This window comes from Coenobita brevimanus, chromosome 25 (genome assembly GCF_032717465.1).
Source record: "Coenobita brevimanus isolate Jiangsu-jjx chromosome 25, ASM3271746v2, whole genome shotgun sequence".
Lineage (NCBI taxonomy): Eukaryota > Metazoa > Arthropoda > Malacostraca > Decapoda > Coenobitidae > Coenobita > Coenobita brevimanus.
In genome coordinates, this window is record NC_136978.1 from 2619920 (window position 1) to 2632500 (window position 12581).

The 12581-nt window shown below is 38.2% G+C and overlaps 1 protein-coding gene across 2 annotated transcripts; it reads right to left on the bottom strand.

Moving 5' to 3' along the window:
• Positions 1–7505: 7505 nt before the first annotated feature.
• Positions 7506–11714, bottom strand: LOC145393743 (iron-sulfur cluster assembly 2 homolog, mitochondrial). Of its 2 annotated transcripts, XR_013896253.1 has the most exons (4): positions 11387–11714; positions 9669–9926; positions 8874–9349; positions 7506–8826 (listed from the first exon to the last, which is right to left on the bottom strand). XR_013896253.1 is itself a non-coding variant. In XM_080267788.1 (3 exons), exons 1-3 carry the CDS (start codon positions 11461–11463, stop codon positions 9175–9177), a joined length of 510 nt encoding a protein of 169 aa, XP_080123914.1. In that variant the 5' UTR covers positions 11464–11714; the 3' UTR covers positions 7506–9174. The 2 variants fall into 2 exon arrangements, 1 of the variants encoding a protein (XP_080123914.1); XM_080267788.1 differs by having other exon boundaries at positions 7506–9349.
• Between the last annotated feature and the right edge of the window lie 867 nt (positions 11715–12581).

The following is a 12581-nucleotide window of genomic DNA, read 5'->3' on the forward strand; positions in this document are numbered from 1 at the left end:
TATAGTCAGCTTGTATTTGTATTGATTTATATACTGTTCACTTACTACAGTATCTAATATGGTATTGTACATGATAACCATTTATAGCAAGTCCTATCTATGTATTGTCTGTTTGAATGCTCTTTTTTGTTGTTAATTCCCAAGCAAATTAAAGAAGGCTTTACATGAAGTTTCCTTAATACTTATAAAGCTGATCAACAAGTTCCCTAAATTTACAGTACCAGAGGTATGAAAAAGTTGTAATTATTTTAGAATGTACCTCTGGCTTATAACTAGAGCCAGAGGATGCTTAAAAGCATCACAGCTTTTTCCATACATCTGGTTTTGGTAATCCATCTTTACAGATTGCATGGAACTTGCATAGGCATTTTTTTTTTTTTTATTCTGTGTACTTAACTGCAAAACAGGACATTAAAAAAAATATCATAGAGTGAGGACTTACTATATTGTACACTGAACCTAGTAACCAAATACATTGTTGAGATTTTCACCCAAGATGTTTATAGTTTGGTACAGTCAGCAACAAACCTTTGCACTTTGTTCCACCACATCTACTTCACACTGAGGACATTGCCATCACTTCCCCGCCTGATGCATCATATCACAGAATATCATCTATGGGCAAGGAAATTTGCCAGACTTCTCTCATTGTAGGAATATTGGCCTGCAGAGGAAAGTAGAATGTAGAAGAGGTGAGATATTAAGAGAAAAGTTGTCCCTGACTGTACAGAAATTATTTTTGTATGATTTTTTAATGCAGTGTCTAGAACAGCTACTGAACTCTTCAGTGGAACAAAAACCTTGATATTAGCAATAATATCACTAGGCTGTTACTGCTGAATGACCAGTGCGATATATACAGTACCTATTTTATTAATTATACTAATCTGTATGGGAGTGGTGTTGATAAGTGGTGGAGTGGTTTACTACAGCAGTCTTAGTTATATGTTGCCTTCTGCCCCCCCCCCCCCCAAGTCAAGACCTCAGCATATTACTGAAGATTTGTCTCTTAAATACCAGTGCTAGCCATCCATCCATCATCGAAACCTGTGTTGCCCCATGAGGAGCATAGGAGCCCGGGGCTAGGCAAATTGGTCATGACTTTTAAGATGAGAGTGACCAGCCACACTTATTTGTGAGTGGCATTACGTGAGCAGTAAAAGATGAGAGTGACCAGCCTCACTTATCTGTGAGTGGCATTACGTGAGCAGTAAACCCCAATCATCCCTTGGATATGAACCGAGACAGGCTTAGTCCGGTTGGAGCGCATGAACCCCAACACGCCGGGGGTTTTCTGATGTCGCCTGCTCCTCTCTACGGTGGATTTCCGTGATTTTGGAAAAAATACCCTTACTTCAAACCCTAAAATTTCCCAAACTATAACAGCTAGAGAAAAAAATTAAAGATACATAAGACTCATCAACTCTTCCTCTTTCAAATGAAAGTATCCCCAAGTCTCCAGGTGGTCCCGTCTATGAGTAAGGATAAGTTAAAGTTCAAAGAGTGGCGGGAAGATGCTTGCGGCTTTACACATCAACCGGTGTTGCTCCGCGCCCAAAATTGTGACAGCTATACACGTCACCTGGCACGTAGGGGTTAATTACCCACTGAACCACCAGGTGCCATAGTTTGGTTATATGGTTACCTCCTAGCATAGCAAATGGTTTCCTTTATGTACAGGAAACTGTTTGGCTTGTCACTCAGTGTAGTCACCCATAGACAGAAGTAAGAGGAAAGAACTACATAAGAGGAAGGAAGGAAAGAAAGAAGGTAAAGAGGAAAGGGCAGCCACCTGAGGGCAGCACTACATTGAGTGGGTGGATAGTGAGGGCCCTCACCTACCACAAAGGTGAATTTATCAGCTGCCTTCAGTTTACAGTACTGATTGTTTTAAAAACATTTTGATATTTTGGAGCATGTCCTTGACACATAACAAAGACTTACTGTACTTTCTGTATAGTTTTACAACAGCAAATTGTCCATACATTTGGCAGTAGAACAAAAGAAAAGTATTGCAGACTATGATTCATCTACCTGCTGTGTTTCTTATCGTCAGTAACTGTGAACTGAAAGCATCTTAGGAACACCTGAATGAAGGAGGAGTGGTAGGAAAGGCTTGAAGAGAAATTTTTCCTTCAGTCTTGATTGTTTTATAATCCTCCTGCTTTTCTCTTTCTCCTATGTTTGCTATCAGTTAAACATATGTAAGGAACATGGATCACAGCACTTGAGTGAAGTACATTGTAAAATTTTCTTTCTCTGTTTTTCAGCAGGTTGAATTTCTTAGCAGTTGCAGTACAAGTACTAATTTACATGTACAATAACACTTACGTTTCAGAACTGTGTAGGTGATCAAGTTCCATCAAGGTGACATGAGCATACAGGGGAGGAAAGAGTATAATTTTGAAAAAATTATCTAGTTGTTACTTTTGTACCTACAGTAAATTTGTTTCCATATATCATTTCCTTTGACACATATTACCCAAGGATTCCCTAGGCATGGCAAACAGGCACTCCATGAACCACTCTTTCTTTGGGTGAACCACCCAGTAGCCATCACTTAAACCCTTTCTCTGTGTTGATGTTTCAAAATGTTACAATCTTCTCCATACAATTGGTATTGTAACTTGGAGGAAACTGGCAAATATCTGTCTATGTATCTATCTATTGCCAGACGCCTCAATCCCATTTGGGGTGGCCACAAACAAATCGCCTCCAAGTCGCCCTGTCCCCCGCTATTTCACTGCCCTGCTCCCAACTCACACCCCCCTTTCTCATATACCTCTCCACCCCATCCCTCCATCTCATCCTCGGCAAATATGCGTTATTGATACCAGTGGTATAATTGGTATCTTTTCTATAAAATGCTGTGGACTTAATAGCGGGGGGGAAAAAAAAAAAAGGCAAGATATGAAGGACTTTCTGTGCTGTAGTTGTTGAAGGAAAACACTTATGGTGTCACATTATGCATGCTTTTAGTTTAATTCTTGTGTACTTCACTGAAATAATCATGCTGATTAATTTCCCTTGTTTTATGTATTTATTTAGTTGTTTTACAGGTTTAATAATATCAAATACCATTAACTGGATAATGATATTATATATATATACAGTACAGTGCTAAATGTGTTGTGAATTCAATTTATATGTTTAATTTGACCTGAAAATAATCCATGTTGATGTGGCACCGATTACTGAATGTGTATATGTATGTAAATTCCATAACTCGCATTGTTTTCTGTATATACTGTATATATTTATAGTCTTAAAAACAGTAATGAAGATAAAGATCTGAATTTGTGTAATAAGCTGTTATACAGTATTTTGTTGATGTAAAAGTCATTTTTCTGTTCCTGCAAGTAGTTTCATACATAACACACTACATTATACGGTGTATATATATATATATATATATATATATATATATATATATATATATATATATTTTCGGTACATAAAATACTATCAAAGACGGTGGAGATTATCATAGCTCATAATATTATTTCAGACTATGCCAGTGTTATACTAGTAATAGAAATGATGTTAAACAAAGTACAGTCAGGTATTTCACTATTATTATTATTTGTGTGTGTGTGTGTGTGTGTGTGTTTGTGTCATAAATCACAGTTTTCACAGATAGCATGGATTGATCATGCCCCAGGCTTCTGACCAAAACCATCATTTTTTCAACAGTATCTTATTTCACACATTGAAACCTTCCCATACTCACCAGTTACAGTTCTTAAAATCTAAAATGCAAGCCATTCAAGCAAGGAATTCAAAGTATTTACCAGTATGCTGTCATTTAGTACCTCTTGCACAGAAAACTACCCTACTGTATTCTTCTCATTAATGTGGCCTTAAAATGCCATCTGCCCTTCTTGAATGCTTAGCTGTAACAAAATACAAACGCTAGACTGTTTGGCTCTATTCTGTCAACTTCAGTTTATCCTACAGTTGCCTTCTCCCAATCTTGAATGCTGAGCTGTAACAAGAAATTAACATTGGAGTAGGTGCTAATCACAATGGAATGCAGTGGAAAGGATGCAGTGCCATAACATTGTCCTGTTCTGCCATTGAGCTGTGAGAAGTAAGAGGCAAAATGCCACAAATCTCCAGCCAATTAAAGTGGAAGAACTGAAACAGTGTCTTGTTACGTTCCACCACACACACCACATCACATTGCAGCATAATTGTATCATGGTTATAAAGGCTCTAACATCCTTGCATGCATTGGCCTTGGTCACCTAATGCCTGCTGTCCATGCTGCTCAATCTTTGGCAGCCTCCCTATTCATACCCTTATCCCTGAGGTCACACTATAACCTTGTCCCAGATCTTTTTCAGTCTGCCTCTCACAGTCCTACCACAAATGTTCACAGTCCTCACTTTCTGCACCCGATTGTCATCCTCCCCACATGCCCAAACCATCTCACATAACCACATGGCAATAAATTTTTGTGCATAATCAGAATATGCAGATGCTGCTGTCACACTATGCTCCACCATTCATCACATCATACCACATCACATTGCTCCGAAAGATTTCTGTGCATAAACAGATTAGGTAGATGTTTGTGTCGTACTAAAAAATTTTGAGCTTAGGCTATGTATAACATTGCTTGTTTATACTTTTCTCTCGGAAGCTCACCAAAACTTCACATCCAGACTGGAGTGAATATTTAAGTGATGAAATGCAACCAAACAAAATTATTCTTCATAAAATGAAATACTGTACTGTGGAATGTGTTGACAATGAAAATTGGTAAACTGAACACACAAACAGGGAGCTGACTGTACTGTTTAACAGTACATACCTCAGTTTTATGACATACCTTTTATTCTTTCTACCTCTGTATGATTTTATTCAACCAAGGAAAGGACTCTTGTATTGAATGTGCTAATAAAGGCTGTATCAGGAGGTGCCCACCATCCACTTGATCAGTGCAGTGCTGCCATGAGATAACTCTACACTGAGAGACAAATGAAATGATTTCTTGTAGCCCAAGAAACCATTTACTTCATAAGTGTTGTTAATCTTATAGTCCAGGGCATCAGTAAAGATGGCCCTGTAAGTGCTGTCTCATCATTACTTGGTGGTGCCAGCTGCCATCAAGTGAAAGGATTAACACATGGTAGCATGGTCAATGGTTTCTCAAATTTATCTAACTTCTAAATGTTTCTAACATCACCATTGGGAATCTTTTTCCTTAAACTGAATAAATTGTCTAAAGGTTGAAAAAATAAAATTTATAAAATATGTTCCTGGAGCTAAGGGGTTGTTTCAAGATGAAAATGGTTTTGTAAGTTATGGTTAGACTAATAGGTTTACCATCCTGAGCAAGCTGAATTATTTGACAAAATGATATTTCAGTGCTTACTGTGCCAGAGTACTGTTTTGTATTCTGCATTTGTAGTAGTACTAGTGATAGTTCCAACCCTAGGCTAATCTGAACATGAACCTGTGGACTGTAGGCCAGAGTTGTCCTTCTGCAGTCCACCATCCTCTTTTGGGGGGATAGGGAGGAGATTGAGGGACATATGTGTACATTGGCAGTTCCACTGCCTTCTCATATCAGTGCAACCATGTGAAGACACCCCTCTCCAGCATCATATACTGCTGTAAGTCTAATATGGCTAGTCTGGAAAAAAAACAAAACAGAGATTTTTGTGCTTGTGATCTGATAATTAATGTAGCTGCAAGCACATTGTTGTCTTTACAGTATTTATACATGGCATTCCAGTTCTGACTTTATATTAATTATAAGAATTTTGTAATTTATTATCTTCTTTTACTATTTATCAGCAGGTACTTTTGATGGTGCAACTTGAATAAAATAGTAGAGTTTAGCTTACACGGAAAGTAAATGTGAGCCTTCTAGACTGTCAGGTTTAAAAGTCATTCCATTGATTTTGTTGTAGTCTAGACATTTAAATTGCTGTGCCAGCAGTGTACCAACTTTTTAATTTGTCTAGGAATATTTATTTGAGTTGTATTAGGACTGTACTCATTTGTTGCCACAAAACAGCATCACAGATTGTTATATAATTATTTGTACATGCCATTAATAACACATGCTATTTTTATATCCTGTTTCACTTTTAAATATGTAATAAGCTGTAACAGATGAAGCATTAGCAGTACAGATAGAGTATGCCCTTTCACCCTGATCAGAATTATACATTCTAGATTTCTACTTCTGAAGTAAATATGTTTGTGTGTAGTGAGAGATATTTTCCCCTTATTTAGAGCTGGAGAAAAGTTGAGGAAATTGGTAGGTGGAAAACAGGATTCTGCATACAGTGTGCATATACTGTACTGTAAAGAACCATGTACATTGTATAGTAAAACTGTTTTTTAGAAACTTGTAGTTTTTTCTTTTATGGGCTGTGTGAGTGTGGAGAGTGAATGAGGTAAGGAATATGGTAATGTAATTCGTGAAAGGTGAGGGGTAAGGCAGTCTGTGGACATAAGAGTTTGAGTGTTCTTAGATGGTATGATCATGTGGAGTGAATGAGTGTGAATAGAGTGGTGAAAAGGGTATATCTGAGGCAGCTTTAAGGTGAGAGGAGGCATGGTAGGCCAAGGAGATGGCGAAGTAATTTTTCTTGGTGCTACTCAGGTATTGTTACTTTCAATTTACTTCCATTTTCCCCATAACATGGGTCATTTTACTTGTTTTCCCCATAACATGGATTGTTTTACTTGTTTTCTTCATAACATGGGTCAGACAGGTTCACCTAATAGTGTATCTTGATATTTTCTGTGCCAGCTCTTAGTACTTTAGTACCTTTAGATGAAAGATCAGAACACAGTATGATCCTGCTTAAATGGCTGAGGACACCAATCAAATTAATATCATTCAATGGGATTTTGTACTAAAACCTTGTTATTTTGGGGTATGATAAGTACAGGTATGATATTGCTGTCTGCAGGTCCAGATGATGATGATTATACCTCACAAAATTATTCAGATACAGTAACAAATACTGTACCTTTTATTCATTAAATGTTACTGTAGTGGAGGTTAGGGGTGCCCACCATCCACCCAATGTAGTGATACCTTCAGGTGACATGACATTGAGTGATTTAAATTATTTCAAGTGATCCAGGGAGCCATTTGACTCACCGAGTGGTAATCTCATAACCACATGGATGCCGGTGTTCTAGTGGGTTAAGATTTCCAGCTGGATGCATCCTGTAAGGGTGGTTGGGTTTATTGCTCATGTAATGCATTTATGGTTTACAGACATTTGCTTGTGGACCATACTGCACTGTCCCTTCTAGGGTGTAAAACAAAGGCAAAATCTGAGAAGCCTGGAAACACTATATTAAAAGAGATCATATGCAGAGTTGATCAATTGTGTATATGAAGGGCTCTGCAAACCAGTTAACTCATGCATTAAAAAGCAGGACAGAACAGCAGTGATCACATGATAACATGGCTAGACAGATGCTGTTTGCCCATTTAATGGGAAAGGAGTACAAGCAATAAAAATGTCAAAAATAATACTATTTGTATTCTCAGGCAGAATGCAGATTGTTTCCTGCAAGTACATCAGTAACCTTGAGATTCTCTCTCATTTGCATGTTTTATGCTAAATCGCAGGGTAGGAAAGAAAGAACAGTAAGTCACTTTAATAAAATATATAATAAACCTTCTCATGGTTTGTAATATATATTTTCTTATGTACAGAATTATAGCTGCATCTGTTGCAGGCACTTGAAAAAGAAAGGCATACACATCCCATGTTCTTGCAGTTTTGGTTTTACCCCTAACTTTGGTCATATTCAGAATGCCAAGACTAAACTATTTTTTTGGGGAAAAAAGGGGGGGGGGGTGTCTACAGGCAGAACAAGTGAATTATGGTTCTGAATACCGTATTGTATTTAAGAAGCTTAGTTTCACAAACCCCAGGCCTATTATAATGACTCTAATTTTTTTCTGGTAACTGCCAAACTATTTTCATCATCTCTTGCACTGGGTACACATGTGGAGCTAATTAAAGAATATGTAAATAACTTGTCACATGCTGACAAACCTGAGCTATATGTATCATTCAATACAGCAGAAGTAATTAATAAAAGCTATGTTTATGTACAGGTACATAATTAAAACTGAACTAAATTCAGCCAAGACCAGTTGTAAAAATGGTTACAATGAAGTGGCAAAATGTACAATAATGCATTTTTTAATTAAAAAAAATAATTATTAAAGTTTGTGTGTGTGTGTGTGTGTGTGTGTGTGTGTGTGGTTTCAAATGGATTGCATGACTACATTGTGTGTGTGTGGTTTCAAATGGACTGCATGACTACATTGTGTATGTGTGTGTGGTTTCAAATGGACTGCTTGACTACATTGTGTGTGTGTGTGTGTGTGTGTGTGTGTGTGTGTGTGTGTGTGTTTCAAATGGACTGCACTACGTTAAAGTTCTAAGTAATCATCACAGATGCTAGCTGCCAGTCACAACCAAGTTCCTTACACAGTACAGTTATATAGCCTAGTCCTCTAATGAAATACATCACTTGCTGTTTGTACAGGTAATTACAGAACATATAAAGCCCCTTTATACTGTCTTTGGACTGGAAGGCAAATGACATACCATACTGTTAGAGTTGTCAGACTACATATTGTGCTGTATGACAATAACAATTTGATGATCCCCAGGCTGCTAGTACACGTAGTTTTTGGTTCTTCATTGCTCAAACCTACCAAAATGCAATGCAGACTGGCCTTGTAAGTCAGAGATGCATTCAGTAGTATCAACATTTTACATACTATAATTGTAGTGAACTGGCAAATCACTTTTACATGTGGAAATGGAACTGTGGACTTAACTGGAAAAACAGAGTAACACTGAAAATGACAACACATGAGGAGACCCTACTGTACATTGAAGGATCAGACTAGACCAAAAGTATGGCAAAATTTTCATACAGTAGGCTATAATAAAAGTCTTACTATACAATATCAACTTCTTGAATCTGGGTGATGAATTTGCAACAAGATAATTTTACTGACATGTCTAGAACTTTAGGGGTTTACTAGTGGCTATATCTTACCCCTCCAGTTCAGAAGTCTATCCTGAGTTAAATAAATCACTGCAGTCATAAGACAGCAAGAATATAATGAAAAAGATGTCCAAGGACTCAGTGTACTGTAGGCTAAACTTCCTATATCTTAATTGAAAAAGAGGCTCCACAAGAACATCCTGCCTCAACCTGTGGGTTATTTACAACTCTGAAGGCAGCTCGTATTAGTTCAGTTTGGTAGTCTATGGTGGAACCTCTGACAAACTCCAGTGAAGTCTCATCAATGACCACACGCACCCCATCTCGTTCAAATGTCCTGTGCCAAAGAGAAATTTCTAATTATTAGACTTGAAATCTATTATACGTAATTACACAATCTGCAAACAAGAAGCAGAGCATTTCTAAAAACTGACCCTATATCTTTTATCAAAAAACATTTTATACTCAACAGTATGACAAAAATAACAACTTATTTTGGCCATGTTATATAAAATAAAGCAATAAAACAAAATTCAAGGCATACCCAGTATGTAATCTCCCAACACCAAGGCCAGATATAATTTAAGGTAATGGTCAAAGGAAGAGGTTCTGAAGAATCTCTTAAACAGATGAGAATGTGGTCCTAGATTTCTCACCTGTCATCCTCCACCAACTCTGTGTCCAAGTCAAATTTGTACTGAAAGCCAGAACAGCCACCACCTTCAATAACCACTCTCAGGAAGGTCTTATCATCATCCAGAATCTCCTTCAACCTCGACACACAGGAATCACTTATAATAAGATCATCTGGATTTGGACTTGTTTTTCCTTGGGCACTTGCAGTCCCAGAGTACCTATTCACAGTGTGTGCTGGAGTCACTAAGGGCAACCATCTTGTGTCATGCACTGGATATCTGGAAATGACAAAAAAAAAAATCTTCTTCAGTGTGACAATATATTTCTCGTTCTCTTCTTTCCCCTGCCTGACTTATCTTTAAGATATGTAATATGGCAGGAATTTCATGGAGGTTTAACCTCTTCACTGCAAGATGCTTCCCAAAGGTTAGCAAAATTGCCTACAGGTAGCAAGAATACAATAAAAACTGTTACTGGAGTTACAAGTGTTGGGGCCCTACTGTAGGCTCATCTGAATGTAACCCAGCAGACTGCAGCCTAAAGTTGTCCTACTGGAATCCCCCATTTTTTGAGTGTACAGGCAAGGTATTGATGATATTTGCATAACCAAGCCCAGTACAGTATAGGTACCATTGTGTGAAGACAATTATCATATCTTGGAGTGACAAGGCACCTCATAATATGCCCAGATGACTCTTTACAATATTATTTCTTTCCTGAGGATTTCTACTTCCTTTCAAGTTACATGCATGTTTTTTTTCTCATTAACAAGACAGAACCTTATCCTAATGAAATACACTTCAAGTCACCAAAACCTACTGTACATTAACAGAGGTACAATGTGACCTAATTTGAGTAATATGACCTACATTAGATAGTTTGGTTTGCATGAAATAGTAAAGATTTACATTTATGATTTGCATGCCAGCAAAAAGTTAGAAGGGAGGGGGGGGGGAGGATAGGCACTTCACCAAATTATAATAGTGTCAATGAACTTCAGTATAGTATGCATGCTTCAATTTAAACTCACATGGTTATTACTGATTCTTTTCTAGATTCACTGCATTGTAGCCACATATACCCAGAAAATCTGATGAAGTTAATGGATTCGTCTCCCCCCCATTAAAAAAAAAAAAAAAAATGTATACCACTAAATACTAGTCAGGTCAGACATTGCTCTGCTACTGGTGCCATGTAATCCAGTACTACCTGTTTCATGGTCAGGTCAAATGGTGACTAAACCAGCAAGACATCAACCCCACTGGTCTTGCCCAGTGAGGGGGTGACTGGACACCCAGCAGGATTTTTAAAAAACAAGACCTGTCAGCCGCCGAATAAGCTTAGGCCCATGACCATCTACTTGGGTAGTGTTTGTAAGCAGTTCCTTAGGCCTCACCAATGAAACGCTAATGAGTGCAAATGCAAGTTTACATTTTCCTCCGCGCATAGATTGACCAGTTCAGTATATTTTGTATTTCACAATTTCATGACAATTACAACCATGTAACATACACAAACCTCCTAGTTAGGGATCATCAGCACTAAAACCTGGGCAAAGTGAAATGTGGAAGTCCGCTCAAGCTCACAAACTGCTAAAAGGAACACAAATTACGGTTCCCATTCACGCACCCTCTTTCGCTCCCGCTTGGCTTACATGTCAAAACATGCCTTGTCTTATTACAAATCACTACTGAACTACATCACTCGGCTTGAACAAGTAAAATTTTAATTCTCCAACCTTATTCTCGGCGTGACAGATGATCTCCACAGTGCTAAAGCTTCCACTGGTGTGCGAGCTAACCCTCTGCCTGCCATCTATTCAGCTCAGTGAGGCCAGCTGACCAACCTTCCCCTCTCAAACGTTTATCCCTATCTTTTCGTGGAGTCCAAGTTTTGTAATAATATCTTGCAGTTACATCACTTTTTTTCTGCTCTAGGTTGTACTCTCAGAATTGCAAAGATATCATGTCAGTTAATAAAATCGTACATTAGCGAACAGATAAGGACGGAATGAGTGTTTATCACAGGCGAGAACTTTCCCTGTGCTGTCGGAGTGTTAAGAAATAGTGGTGGTGGTGGTGGTGCCGCGGTGTGTTGCGGTGACCGCCGGATCGATGCTGTGCAGACGACTCCACTACCCGCCAGATTCAAATTGTTCACACCGGTACTCCATACCTTGGGTCTCCATATACCGTACCGTGAATTGTTCATAAACAACAGTTAGCTTGCCGGATTTAGAAAAGTTCTATATTGTACAGATACAGCAGTTGCATCTCCCGAGTTAACAACTTTTCCCAATATCTTCCAACGTCTTGATATCTTCTACGGTATGGGAAAAATACTGTAACATATTTATCATTTAACACTGAATCAGTATACTATAATGCTGTGTGGTATACATCCATAACGTGACATTGCAATAGAAGCATCCATAATTTCGTTTCAAAATATGGAACAATTTGTAATAATTTTTGGCGTCGACAGAGGAACACGTTTTCTAGAGAAGGCTATGCTCTCCATACTCTCACTGAAAAACGTCAGCAAAGATGGTCAAGTTTTGGGTTAGTTATGATTCTGATGGTATACGAATGTAAATGTTAAGCACGCATCCTGAGAGTTTAACAACTGATATTACTGGAAGGTCACTGCAAGCTAATATAACTTGGGTCATATTGTAGAGATTGTTAAACGTTCAATTTTTAATTACCACTATCCTACACGAGTCCTAAACCCCTTGACTCCGTGCAATATGGAAACAACTCGCTATGGAAGAGGCCACGGAACTTTCTATGCTACTTAATAGTGCGGCCCATATCCTTGCACTGGTAAAAGCCGTCCTCACATGTAGGCCTACCCGTGCGCATAGCATGGGCTGGGGCGGGTCACATCTCCGATAGCAGAAAGTGAGTGGTCATGTTGAGAGGAATGACTAG